Here is a 14,616-nt window from a genome sequence, read left to right on the forward strand (position 1 = left end):
AATGGTTATTGAATGTAATTGATAGGAAATGAATGGTAATGTAACAAAAGTTTAGTGTCATGAAACCCTGACCATTACATTAAGTAAATGATTCTAATCTCCCATTATTAACTTTCATATATTTCAGTTAGGCTGATACTTCATCAACAATATAAAACGTGGTTTCTTATAATAAATTTGACGAACATTAAAAATTCATAATTTAAATGCATATAAAACACTGAATTCTCAAGTTATTCTCCAACCATTATACAAATTTAATTGACTACATATTTTTAGATGGATGTACGGCAGTTCACTTTAGGAATTCTGATGCATGGATTCACTTATTTCACACGTGGGAAAGTATCAACATCCTATGTTGCAAATGGACTAGAAGATGCTGAGAATAATACATGTTATATGCAATGTACGTGTAATGGTTATTGAATGTAATTGATAGGAAATGAGTAGTAATGTAACAAAAGTTTAGTGTCATGAAACCCTGACCATTACATTAAGTAAATGATTCTAATTTACCATTATTAACTTTCATAAATTTCAAATAACCTGTTACACTATAAACATTATACAACTCAGTTGTATTTGATACTTTTTACTCATATTACAAATTCATAATTTAAATGCTTATAAAACAATGAATTCTCAAGTTATTCTCCAACCATTATACAAATTTAATTGACTACATATTTTTAGATGGCACTACGGCAGATCACACAAGGCATGCTGAGACATGGATTCACATTTCTCACACGTGGGAAAGTATCAACATCCTATGTTAATAATGGAATTGAAGATGTTGAAAATAATAATGCAATGTATGTGTATTGGTTATTGAATATAATTAGTACTAAATTAATAGTAGTGTAAAAATTGAGATTTGTTAAAAATGTGAATTAAAATTTTGTAAACACCTTTAGTTTGTTATTATTACTGTTAAAGATTCCTTTAGCTATAAAATTCTCTTTATTTTTACTACTTGTGTATACGATAAACAAGACGGAATTCACAAATTCATATTTTAAGTTGTATATAAAACACTCTAATATTAAGTTAATGTTTAAAAAAGTTGTCCAAATGATGAAATAAATGATTGTATTATACCATTATTAAAATCGTCACCCGTTTCATTTAACCTCATGCTTTGGACACACTATAAAACATACTATTGGCAAATAATACAAATTCTTATTTATTTCAATTTGAATATGATCAATTATAGGATATTGTACAAGTGCATTCTTTAAATACACTATTTTTACGTTATAATCAAACAAAACAATCCAGTAGATTTGTACTATCTTATATGGTTTATCAATATTATTATTTGTTATCATGGGTAATACGTTTTAATTTCGTATATTATTGCAGTTTTACATTTATATTATGGGTATATGATTTTCAGCTGTAAATTGTTTTCAAATTTTTTGTAATAAGAATGAAGTTTGTCCGTTAGTTTTTTTCCACATCTGAATTAATCAGTGTTGGCCGCGTACTCGTTGTCATATATAAATTTTAGTACTCCTTATGGTGCGTTGTAGTGTCATTTATAATTCATTTATAAAACATATTTAACAGACTACCTTTTTTCAGATGACAATAGAGCAGTTTACTCAAGGAATTGAGACGCATGGATTCACTTATTTCACACGTTGGAAAGTATCAACATCCTACATTAATGGACTGGAGGAGGTCGAGAATATTGCAGGTTTTATGCAGTCTACGTATAATAGTTACTCAAGTAATTAAAATTCAATTGATAGAAGTGCATCAAAAAGATGGTGTCATGAAACCCTGACCATTACATAAAGTAAATGATTCTAATTTCCCATTATTGACTTTCATAATTTTCCAATAACCTGTTATTTTATAAACATTATACAACTCAGTTGTATTTGATACTTTTGACTCACATTACAAATTCATAATTTAAATGCTTATAAAACACTTAATTCTCAAGCTATTCTCCAACCACTATACGAATTTAATTGACTACATATTTTCAGAAGGCAGTATGGCAGATCACTCAAGTCACGCTGATACATGAATTCACATTTCTCACGCGTGGGATAGTATCAACAGCCTACGTTGCAAATGGACTAGAAGATGCTGAGAATAATACGTGTTATATGCAATATACATGTAATGGTTATTGAAAGTAATTGATAGAAAATGAATAGTAATGTAACAAAAGTTTAGTGTCATGAAACCCTGACCATTACATTAAGTAAATGATTCTAATCTCCCATTATTAACTTTCATATATTTCAGTTAGGCTGATACTTCATCAACAATATAAAACGTGGTTTCTTATAATAAATTTGACGAACATTAAAAATTCATAATTTAAATGCATATAAAACACTGAATTCTCAAGTTATTCTCCAACCATTATACAAATTTAATTGACTACATATTTTTAGATGGCAGTACGGCAGTTCACTTAAGGAATTCTGACGCATGGATTCACTTATCTCACACGTGGGAAAGTATCAACATCCTATGTTGCAAATGGACTAGAAGATGCTGAGAATAATACATGTTATATGCAATGTACGTGTAATGGTTATTGAATGTAATTGATAGGAAATGAATAGTAATGTAACAACAGTTTAGTGTCATGAAACCCTGACCATTACATTAAGTAAATGATTCTAATTTCCCATTATTAACTTTCATAAATTTCAAATAACCTGTTACACTATAAACACTATACAACTCAGTTGTATTTGATACTTTTTACTCATATTACAAATTCATAATTTAAATGCTTATAAAACACTGAATTCTCAAGTTATTCTCCAACCATTATACAAATTTAATTGACTACATATTTTTAGATGGCAGTACGGCAGTTCACTTAAGGAATTCTGACGCATGGATTCACTTATCTCACACGTGGGAAAGTATCAACATCCTATGTTGCAAATGGACTAGAAGATGCTGAGAATAATACATGTTATATGCAATGTACGTGTAATGGTTATTGAATGTAATTGATAGGAAATGAATAGTAATGTAACAACAGTTTAGTGTCATGAAACCCTGACCATTACATTAAGTAAATGATTCTAATTTCCCATTATTAACTTTCATAAATTTCAAATAACCTATTACTTTATAAACATTATACAACTCAGTTGTATTTGATACTTTTTACTCATATTACAAATTCATAATTTAAATGCTTATAAAACACTGAATTCTCAAGTTATTCTCCAACCATTATACGAATTTAATTGACTACATATTTTTAGAAGGCAGTACGGCAGATCACTCAAGTCACGCTGATACATGAATTCACATTTCTCACGCGTGGGATAGTATCAACAGCCTACGTTGCAAATGGACTAGAATATGCTAAGAATAATACGTGTTATATGCAATGTACGTGTAATGGTTATTGAATGTAATTGATAGGAAATGAATAGTAATGTAACAGAAGTTTAGTGTCATGAAACCCTGACCATTACATTAAGTAAATAATTCTAATTTCCCATTATTAACTTCATAAATTTCAAATAACCTGTTACTTTATAAACATTATAAAACTCAGTTGTATTTGATACTTTTGACTCATATTACAAATTCATAATTTAAATGCTTATAAAACACTGAATTCTCAAGTTATTCTCCAACCATTATACAAATTTAATTGACTACATATTTTTAGATGGCAGTACGGCAGTTCACTTTAAGTAATTCTGATAGCATGGATTCACTTATTCTCACACGTGGGAAAGTATCAACATCCTATGTTGCAAATGGACTAGAATATGCTGAGAATAATACAGTGTTATATGCAATGTACGTGTAATGGTTATTGAATGTAATTGATAGGAAATGAATAGTAATGTAACAAAGTTTAGTGTCATGAAACCCTGACCATTACATTAAGTAAATGATTCTAATTTCCCATTATTAACTTTCATAAATTTCAAATTAGCCTGATTACTTCTATAAACAATATACAACTCAGTTGTATTTAATACTTTTGACTCACATTACAAATTCATAATTTAAATGCTTATAAAACACTGAATTCTCAAGTTATTCTCCAACCATTATACAAATTTAATTGACTACATATTTTTAGAAGGCAGTACGGCAGATCACTCAAGTCACGCTGATACATGAATTCACATTTCTCACGCGTGGGATAGTATCAACAGCCTACGTTGCAAATGGACTAGAAGATGCTAAGAATAATACGTGTTATATGCAATGTACGTGTAATGGTTATTGAATGTAATTGATAGGAAATGAATAGTAATGTAACAGAAGTTTAGTGTCATGAAACCCTGACCATTACATTAAGTAAATAATTCTAATTCCCATTATTAACATTCATAATTTCAAATAACCTGTTACACTTATAAACATTATAAAACTCAGTTGTATTTGATACTTTTTACTCATATTACAAATTCATAATTTAAATGCTTATAAAGCACTGAATTCTCAAGTTATTCTCCAACCATTATACAAATTTAATTGACTACATATTTTAGAAGGCAGTACGGCAGATCATTTAAGTCACGCTGATACATGAATTCACATTTCTCACGCGTGGGATAGTATCGACAGCCTACGTTGCAAATGGACTAGAATATGCTAAGAATAATACGTGTTATATGCAATGTACGTGTAATGGTTATTGAATGTAATTGATAGGAAATGAATGGTAATGTAACAAAAGTTTAGTGTCATGAAACCCTGACCATTACATTAAGTAAATGATTCTAATCTCCCATTATTAACTTTCATATATTTCAGTTAGGCTGATACTTCATCAACAATATAAAACGTGGTTTCTTATAATAAATTTGACGAACATTAAAAATTCATAATTTAAATGCATATAAAACACTGAATTCTCAAGTTATTCTCCAACCATTATACAAATTTAATTGACTACATATTTTTAGATGGCAGTACGGCAGTTCACTTAAGGAATTCTGATGCATGGATTCACTTATCTCACACGTGGAAAGTATCAACATCCTATGTTGCAAATGGACTAGAAGATGCTGAGAATAATACATGTTATATGCAATGTACGTGTAATGGTTATTGAATGTAATTGATAGGAAATGAATAGTAATGTAACAACAGTTTAGTGTCATGAAACCCTGACCATTACATTAAGTAAATGATTCTAATTTCCCATTATTAACTTTCATAAATTTCAAATAACCTGTTACACTATAAACATTATACAACTCAGTTGTATTTGATACTTTTACTCATATTACAAATTCATAATTTAAATGCTTATAAAACACTGAATTCTCAAGTTATTCTCCAACCATTATACAAATTTAATTGACTACATATTTTTAGATGGCAGTACGGCAGATTCACTTAAGGAATGCTGATACATGGATTCACATTTCTCACACGTGGGAAAGTATCAACAGCCTACGTTGCAAATGGACTAGAATATGCTAAGAATAATACGTGTTATATGCAATGTACGTGTAATGGTTATTGAATGTAATTGATAGGAATGAATAGTAATGTAACAGAAGTTTAGTGTCATGAAACCCTGACCATTACATTAAGTAAATAATTCTAATTTCCCATTATTAACATTCATAAATTTCAAAAACCTGTTATTTTATAAACATTATAAAACTCAGTGTATTTGATACTTTTGACTCATATAAAAATTCATAATTTAATGCTTATAAAACACTGAATTCTCAAGTTATTCTCCAACCATTATAAAAATTAATTGACTACATATTTAGAAGGCAGTACGGCAGATCATTAAGTCACGCTGATACATGAATTCACATTTCTCACGCGTGGGATAGTATCAACAGCCTACGTTGCAAATGGACTAGAATATGCTAAGAAAACGTGTTATATGCAATGTACGTGTAATGGTTATTGAATGTAAATGATAGGAATGAATAGTAATGTAACAAAAGTTTAGTGTCATGAAACCCTGACCATTACATTAAGTAAATGATTCTAATCTCCATTATTAACTTTCATATATTTCAGTTAGGCTGATACTTCATCAACAATATAAAACGTGGTTTCTTATAATAAATTTGACGAACATTAAAAATTCATAATTTAAATGCATATAAAACACTGAATTCTCAAGTTATTCTCCAACCATTATACAAATTTAATTGACTACATATTTTTAGAAGGCAGTACGGCAGATCACTCAAGTCACGCTGATACATGAATTCACATTTCTCACGCGTGGGATAGTATCGACAGCCTACGTTGCAAATGGACTAGAAGATGCTGAGAATAATACATGTTATATGCAATGTACGTGTAATGGTTATTGAATGTAATTGATAGGAAATGAATAGTAATGTAACAACAGTTTAGTGTCATGAAACCCTGACCATTACATTAAGTAAATGATTCTAATTTCCCATTATTAACTTTCATAAATTTCAAATAACCTGTTACACTATAAACATTATACAACTCAGTTGTATTTGATACTTTTTACTCATATTACAAATTCATAATTTAAATGCTTATAAAACACTGAATTCTCAACTTATTCTCCAACCATTATACGAATTTAATTGACTACATATTTTTAGAAGGCAGTACGGCAGATCACTCAAGTCACGCTGATACATGAATTCACATTTCTCACGCGTGGGATAGTATCAACAGCCTACGTTGCAAATGGACTAGAATATGCTAAGAATAATACGTGTTATATGCAATATACGTGTAATGGTTATTGAATGTAATTGATAGGAAATGAATAGTAATGTAACAGAAGTTTAGTGTCATGAAACCCTGACCATTACATTAAGTAAATAATTCTAATTTCCCATTATTAACATTCATAAATTTCAAATAACCTGTTACTTTATAAACATTATAAAACTCAGTTGTATTTGATACTTTTGACTCATATAACAAATTCATAATTTAAATGCTTATAAAACACTGAATTCTCAAGTTATTCTCCAACCATTATACAAATTTAATTGACTACATATTTTTAGAAGGCAGTACGGCAGATCATTTAAGTCACGCTGATACATGAATTCACATTTCTCACGCGTGGGATAGTATCGACAGCCTACGTTGCAAATGGACTAGAATATGCTAAGAATAATACGTGTTATATGCAATGTACGTGTAATGGTTATTGAATGTAATTGATAGGAAATGAATGGTAATGTAACAAAAGTTTAGTGTCATGAAACCCTGACCATTACATTAAGTAAATGATTCTAATCTCCCATTATTAACTTTCATATATTTCAGTTAGGCTGATACTTCATCAACAATATAAAACGTGGTTTCTTATAATAAATTTGACGAACATTAAAAATTCATAATTTAAATGCATATAAAACACTGAATTCTCAAGTTATTCTCCAACCATTATACAAATTTAATTGACTACATATTTTTAGATGGATGTACGGCAGTTCACTTTAGGAATTCTGATGCATGGATTCACTTATTTCACACGTGGGAAAGTATCAACATCCTATGTTGCAAATGGACTAGAAGATGCTGAGAATAATACATGTTATATGCAATGTACGTGTAATGGTTATTGAATGTAATTGATAGGAAATGAGTAGTAATGTAACAAAAGTTTAGTGTCATGAAACCCTGACCATTACATTAAGTAAATGATTCTAATTTACCATTATTAACTTTCATAAATTTCAAATAACCTGTTACACTATAAACATTATACAACTCAGTTGTATTTGATACTTTTTACTCATATTACAAATTCATAATTTAAATGCTTATAAAACAATGAATTCTCAAGTTATTCTCCAACCATTATACAAATTTAATTGACTACATATTTTTAGATGGCACTACGGCAGATCACACAAGGCATGCTGAGACATGGATTCACATTTCTCACACGTGGGAAAGTATCAACATCCTATGTTAATAATGGAATTGAAGATGTTGAAAATAATAATGCAATGTATGTGTATTGGTTATTGAATGTAATTAGTACTAAATTAATAGTAGTGTAAAAATTGAGATTTGTTAAAAATGTGAATTAAAATTTTGTAAACACCTTTAGTTTGTTATTATTACTGTTAAAGATTCCTTTAGCTATAAAATTCTCTTTATTTTTACTACTTGTGTATACGATAAACAAGACGGAATTCACAAATTCATATTTTAAGTTGTATATAAAACACTCTAATATTAAGTTAATGTTTAAAAAAGTTGTCCAAATGATGAAATAAATGATTGTATTATACCATTATTAAAATCGTCACCCGTTTCATTTAACCTCATGCTTTGGACACACTATAAAACATACTATTGGCAAATAATACAAATTCTTATTTATTTCAATTTGAATATGATCAATTATAGGATATTGTACAAGTGCATTCTTTAAATACACTATTTTTACGTTATAATCAAACAAAACAATCCAGTAGATTTGTACTATCTTATATGGTTTATCAATATTATTATTTGTTATCATGGGTAATACGTTTTAATTTCGTATATTATTGCAGTTTTACATTTATATTATGGGTATATGATTTTCAGCTGTAAATTGTTTTCAAATTTTTTGTAATAAGAATGAAGTTTGTCCGTTAGTTTTTTTCCACATCTGAATTAATCAGTGTTGGCCGCGTACTCGTTGTCATATATAAATTTTAGTACTCCTTATGGTGCGTTGTAGTGTCATTTTATAATTCATTTATAAAACATATTTAACAGACTACCTTTTTTCAGATGACAATAGAGCAGTTTACTCAAGGAATTGAGACGCATGGATTCACTTATTTCACACGTTGGAAAGTATCAACATCCTACATTAATGGACTGGAGGAGGTCGAGAATATTGCAGGTTTTATGCAGTCTACATATAATAGTTACTCAAAGTAATTAAAATTCAATTGATAGAAGTGCATCAAAAAGATGGTGTCATGAAACCCTGACCATTACATAAAGTAAATGATTCTAATTTCCCATTATTGACTTTCATAATTTTCCAATAACCTGTTATTTTATAAACATTATACAACTCAGTTGTATTTGATACTTTTGACTCACATTACAAATTCATAATTTAAATGCTTATAAAACACTTAATTCTCAAGCTATTCTCCAACCATTATACGAATTTAATTGACTACATATTTTCAGAAGGCAGTATGGCAGATCACTCAAGTCACGCTGATACATGAATTCACATTTCTCACGCGTGGGATAGTATCAACAGCCTACGTTGCAAATGGACTAGAAGATGCTGAGAATAATACGTGTTATATGCAATATACATGTAATGGTTATTGAAAGTAATTGATAGAAAATGAATAGTAATGTAACAAAAGTTTAGTGTCATGAAACCCTGACCATTACATTAAGTAAATGATTCTAATCTCCCATTATTAACTTTCATAATTTTCAAATAACCTGTTACACTATAAACATTATACAACTCAGTTGTATTTGATACTTTTTACTCATATTACAAATTCATAATTTAAATGCTTATAAAACACTGAATTCTCAAGTTATTCTCCAACCATTATACGAATTTAATTGACTACATATTTTTAGAAGGCAGTACGGCAGATCACTCAAGTCACGCTGATACATGAATTCACATTTCTCACGCGTGGGATAGTATCAACAGCCTACGTTGCAAATGGTCTAGAAGATGCTGAGAATAATTCGTGTTATATGCAATGTACGTGTAATGGTTATTGAATGTAATTGATAGGAAATGAATAGTAATGTAACAAAAGTTTAGTGTCATGAAACCCTGACCATTACATTAAGTAAATGATTCTAATCTCCCATTATTAACTTTCATAATTTTCAAATAACCTGTTACACTATAAACATTATACAACTCAGTTGTATTTGATACTTTTTACTCATATTACAAATTCATAATTTAAATGCTTATAAAACACTGAATTCTCAAGTTATTCTCCAACCATTATACGAATTTAATTGACTACATATTTTTAGAAGGCAGTACGGCAGATCACTCAAGTCACGCTGATACATGAATTCACATTTCTCACGCGTGGGATAGTATCAACAGCCTACGTTGCAAATGGTCTAGAAGATGCTGAGAATAATTCGTGTTATATGCAATGTACGTGTAATGGTTATTGAATGTAATTGATAGGAAATGAATAGTAATGTAACAAAAGTTTAGTGTCATGAAACCCTGACCATTACATTAAGTAAATGATTCTAATCTCCCATTATTAACTTTCATAATTTCAAATAACCTGTTACACTATAAACATTATACAACTCAGTTGTATTTGATACTTTTTACTCATATTACAAATTCATAATTTAAATGCTTATAAAACACTGAATTCTCAAGTTATTCTCCAACCATTATACAAATTTAATTGACTACATATTTTTAGATGGCACTACGGCAGATCACACAAGGCATGCTGAGACATGGATTCACATTTCTCACACGTGGGAAAGTATCAACATCCTATGTTAATAATGGACTTGAAGATGTTGAAAATAATAATGCAATGTATGTGTATTGGTTATTGAATGTAATTAGTACTAAATTAATAGTAGTGTAAAAATTGAGATTTGTTAAAAATGTGAATAAAAATTTTGTAAACACCTTTAGTTTGTTATTATTACTGTTAAAGATTCCTTTAGCTATAAAATTATCTTTATTTTTACTACTTGTGTATACGATAAACAAGACGGAAATCACAAATTCATATTTTAAGTTGTATATAAAACACTCTAATATTAAGTTAATGTTTAAAAAAGTTGTCCAAATGATGAAATAAATGATTGTATTATACCATTATTAAAATCGTCACCCGTTTCATTTAACCTCATGCTTTGGACACACTATAAAACATACTATTGACAAATAATACAAATTCTTATTTATTTCAATTTGAATATGATCAATTATAGGATATTGTACAAGTGCATTCATTAAATACACTATTTTTACGTTATAATCAAACAAAACAATCCAGTAGATTTGTACTATCTTATATGGTTTATCAATATTATTGTTTCTTATCATGGGTAATACGTTTTAATTTCATATATTTTGCAGTTTTACATTTATATTATGGGTATATGATCTTCAGCTGTAAATTGTTTTCAAATTTTTTGTAATAAGAATGAAGTTTGTCCGTTAGTTTTTTCCATATCTGAATTAATCAGTGTTGGCCGCGTACTAGGTGTCATATATAAATTTAGTACTTCTTATGGTGTGTTGTAGTGTCATTTTATAATTCATTTATAAAACATATTTAAAAGACTACATTTTTTCAGATGACAATACAGCAGTTTACTCAAGGAATGGAGACGCATGGATTCACTTATCTCACACGTGGGAAAGTATCAACATCCTACATTAATGGACTGGAGGAGGTCGAGAATATTGCAGGTTTAATGCAGTCTACGTATAATAGTTACTCAAAGTAATTAAAATCAATTGATAGAAGTGCATCAAAAAGATGGTGTCATGAAACCCTGACCATTACATTAAGTAAATGATTCTAATCTCCCATTATTAACTTTCATAATTTTCAAATAACCTGTTACACTATAAACATTATACAACTCAGTTGTATTTGATACTTTTGACTCATATAACAAATTCATAATTTAAATGCTTATAAAACACTGAATTCTCAAGTTATTCTCCAACCATTATACGAATTTAATTGACTACATATTTTTAGAAGGCAGTACGGCAGATCACTCAAGTCACGCTGATATATGAATTCACATTTCTCACGCGTGGTATAGTATCAACAGCCTACGTTGCAAATGGACTAGAAGATGCTGAGAATAATACGTGTTATATGCAATGTACGTGTAATGGTTATTGAATGTAATTGATAGGAAATGAATAGTAATGTAACAAAAGTTTAGTGTCATGAAACCCTGACCATTACATTAAGTAAATGATTCTAATCTCCCATTCTTAACTTTCATAATTTTCAAATAACCTGTTACTCTATAAACATTATACAACTCAGTTGTATTTGATACTTTTTACTCATATTACAAATTCATAATTTAAATGCTTATAAAACACTGAATTCTCAAGTTATTCTCCAACCATTATACAAATTTAATTGACTACATATTTTCAGATGGCAGTACGGCAGTTCACTTAAGGATTTCTGACGCATGGATTCACTTATCTCACACGTGGGAAAGTATCAACATCCTATGTTGCAAATGGACTTGAAGATGCTGAGAATAATACGTGTTATATGCAATGTACGTGTAATGGTTATTGAATGTAATTGATAGGAAATGAATAGTAATGTAACAACAGTTTAGTGTCATGAAACCCTGACCATTACATTAAGTAAATGATTCTAATTTCCCATTATTAACTTTCATAAATTTCAAATAACCTGTTACACTATAAACACTATACAACTCAGTTGTATTTGATACTTTTTACTCATATTACAATTCATAATTTAAATGCTTATAAAACACTGAATTCTCAAGTTATTCTCCAACCATTATACAAATTTAATTGACTACATATTTTTAGATGGCAGTACGGCAGTTCACTTAAGGAATTCTGACGCATGGATTCACTTATCTCACACGTGGGAAAGTATCAACATCCTATGTTGCAAATGGACTTGAAGATGCTGAGAATAATACGTGTTATATGCAATGTACGTGTAATGGTTATTGAATGTAATTGATAGGAAATGAATAGTAATGTAACAAAAGTTTAGTGTCATGAAACCCTGACCATTACATTAAGTAAATGATTCTAATCTCCCATTATTAACTTTCATAATTTTCAAATAACCTGTTACACTATAAACATTATACAACTCAGTTGTATTTGATACTTTTGACTCATATAACAAATTCATAATTTAAATGCTTATAAAACACTGAATTCTCAAGTTATTCTCCAACCATTATACGAATTTAATTGACTACATATTTTTAGAAGGCAGTACGGCAGATCACTCAAGTCACGCTGATACATGAATTCACATTTCTCACGCGTGGGATAGTATCAACAGCCTACGTTGCAAATGGACTAGAAGATGCTGAGAATAATACGTGTTATATGCAATGTACGTGTAATGGTTATTGAATGTAATTGATAGGAAATGAATAGTAATGTAACAAAAGTTTAGTGTCATGAAACCCTGACCATTACATTAAGTAAATGATTCTAATCTCCCATTATTAACTTTCATAATTTTCAAATAACCTGTTACACTATAAACATTATACAACTCAGTTGTATTTGATACTTTTTACTCATATTACAAATTCATAATTTAAATGCTTATAAAACACTGAATTCTCAAGTTATTCTCCAACCATTATACAAATTTAATTGACTACATATTTTCAGATGGCAGTACGGCAGTTCACACAAGGCATGCTGAGACATGGATTCACATTTCTCACACGTGGGAAAGTATCAACATCCTATGTTAATAATGGACTTGAAGATGTTGAAAATAATAATGCAATGTATGTGTATTGGTTATTGAATGTAATTAGTACTAAATTATTAGTAGTGTAAAAATTGAGATTTGTTAAAAATGTGAATAAAAATTTTGTAAACACCTTTAGTTTGTTATTATTACTGTTAAAGATTCCTTTAGCTATAAAATTATCTTTATTTTTACTACTTGTGTATACGAATAAGAAGACGGAATTCACAAATTCATATTTTAAGTTGTATATAAAACACTCTAATATTAAGTTAATGTTTAAAAAAGTTGTCCAAATGATGAAATAAATGATTGTATTATACCATTATTAAAATCGTCACCCGTTTCATTTAACCTCATGCTTTGGACACACTATAAAACATACTATTGACAAATAATACAAATTCTTATTTATTTCAATTTGAATATGATCAATTATAGGATATTGTACAAGTGCATTCATTAAATACACTATTTTTACGTTATAATCAAACAAAACAATCCAGTAGATTTGTACTATCTTATATGGTTTATCAATATTATTGTTTCTTATCATGGGTAATACGTTTTAATTTCGTATATTTTTGCAGTTTTACATTTATATTATGGGTATATGATCTTCAGCTGTAAATTGTTTTCAAATTTTTTGTAATAAGAATGAAGTTTGTCCGTTAGTTTTTTTCCATATCTGAATTAATCAGTGTTGGCCGCGTACTAGGTGTCATATATAAATTTTAGTACTTCTTATGGTGTGTTGTAGTGTCATTTTATAATTAATTTATAAAACATATTTAAAAGACTACATTTTTTCAGATGACAATACAGCAGTTTACTCAAGGAATGGAGACGCATGGATTCACTTATCTCACACGTGGGAAGTATCAACATCCTACATTAATGGACTGGAGGAGGTCGAGAATATTGCAGGTTTAATGCAGTCTACGTATAATAGTTACTCAAAGTAATTAAAATCAATTGATAGAAGTGCATCAAAAAGATGGTGTCATGAAACCCTGACCATTACATTAAGTAAATGATTCTAATCTCCCATTATTAACTTTCATAATTTTCAAATAACCTGTTACACTATAAACATTATACAACTCAGTTGTATTTGATACTTTTGACTCATATAACAAATTCATAATTTAAATGCTTATAA

General features: G+C 28.9%; 2 protein-coding genes across 3 annotated transcripts in view; both read left to right on the top strand.

The window, feature by feature from the left end:
• The first annotated feature begins 758 nt into the window (after positions 1-758).
• The window catches only part of LOC113556041, a 47,486-nt gene continuing 33,628 nt past the window's right edge, over positions 759-14,616 (top strand). Inside the window, exons 1-5 of the mRNA XM_026960759.1 lie at positions 759-818; positions 1,594-1,708; positions 1,764-1,810; positions 2,424-2,553; positions 7,416-7,545. Coding sequence (XP_026816560.1) covers positions 2,524-2,553; positions 7,416-7,545 — 160 coding nt within the window. The 5' untranslated portion in view covers positions 759-818; positions 1,594-1,708; positions 1,764-1,810; positions 2,424-2,523. The remainder of the gene's footprint in view (positions 819-1,593; positions 1,709-1,763; positions 1,811-2,423; positions 2,554-7,415; positions 7,546-14,616) is intronic.
• On the top strand, positions 7,895-14,278 carry LOC114253657. 2 transcript variants are annotated; one of them, XM_028188615.1, is made up of 5 exons: positions 7,895-7,954; positions 8,731-8,845; positions 9,145-9,280; positions 12,536-12,665; positions 13,370-13,399. In XM_028188615.1, the coding sequence occupies exons 2-4, from the start codon at positions 8,768-8,770 to the stop codon at positions 12,631-12,633; spliced, it is 312 nt and encodes a 103-aa protein (XP_028044416.1). In that variant the 5' UTR covers positions 7,895-7,954; positions 8,731-8,767; the 3' UTR covers positions 12,634-12,665; positions 13,370-13,399. The 2 variants fall into 2 exon arrangements, with proteins under 2 accessions (XP_028044416.1, XP_028044417.1); XM_028188616.1 differs by lacking the exons at positions 7,895-7,954; positions 8,731-8,845; positions 9,145-9,280; positions 12,536-12,665 and adding exons at positions 10,458-10,516; positions 11,290-11,404; positions 11,703-11,832; positions 14,268-14,278 and having other exon boundaries at positions 13,370-13,491.

Source organism: Rhopalosiphum maidis, chromosome 3 (genome assembly GCF_003676215.2).
Source record: "Rhopalosiphum maidis isolate BTI-1 chromosome 3, ASM367621v3, whole genome shotgun sequence".
NCBI classification, from domain to species: domain Eukaryota; kingdom Metazoa; phylum Arthropoda; class Insecta; order Hemiptera; family Aphididae; genus Rhopalosiphum; species Rhopalosiphum maidis.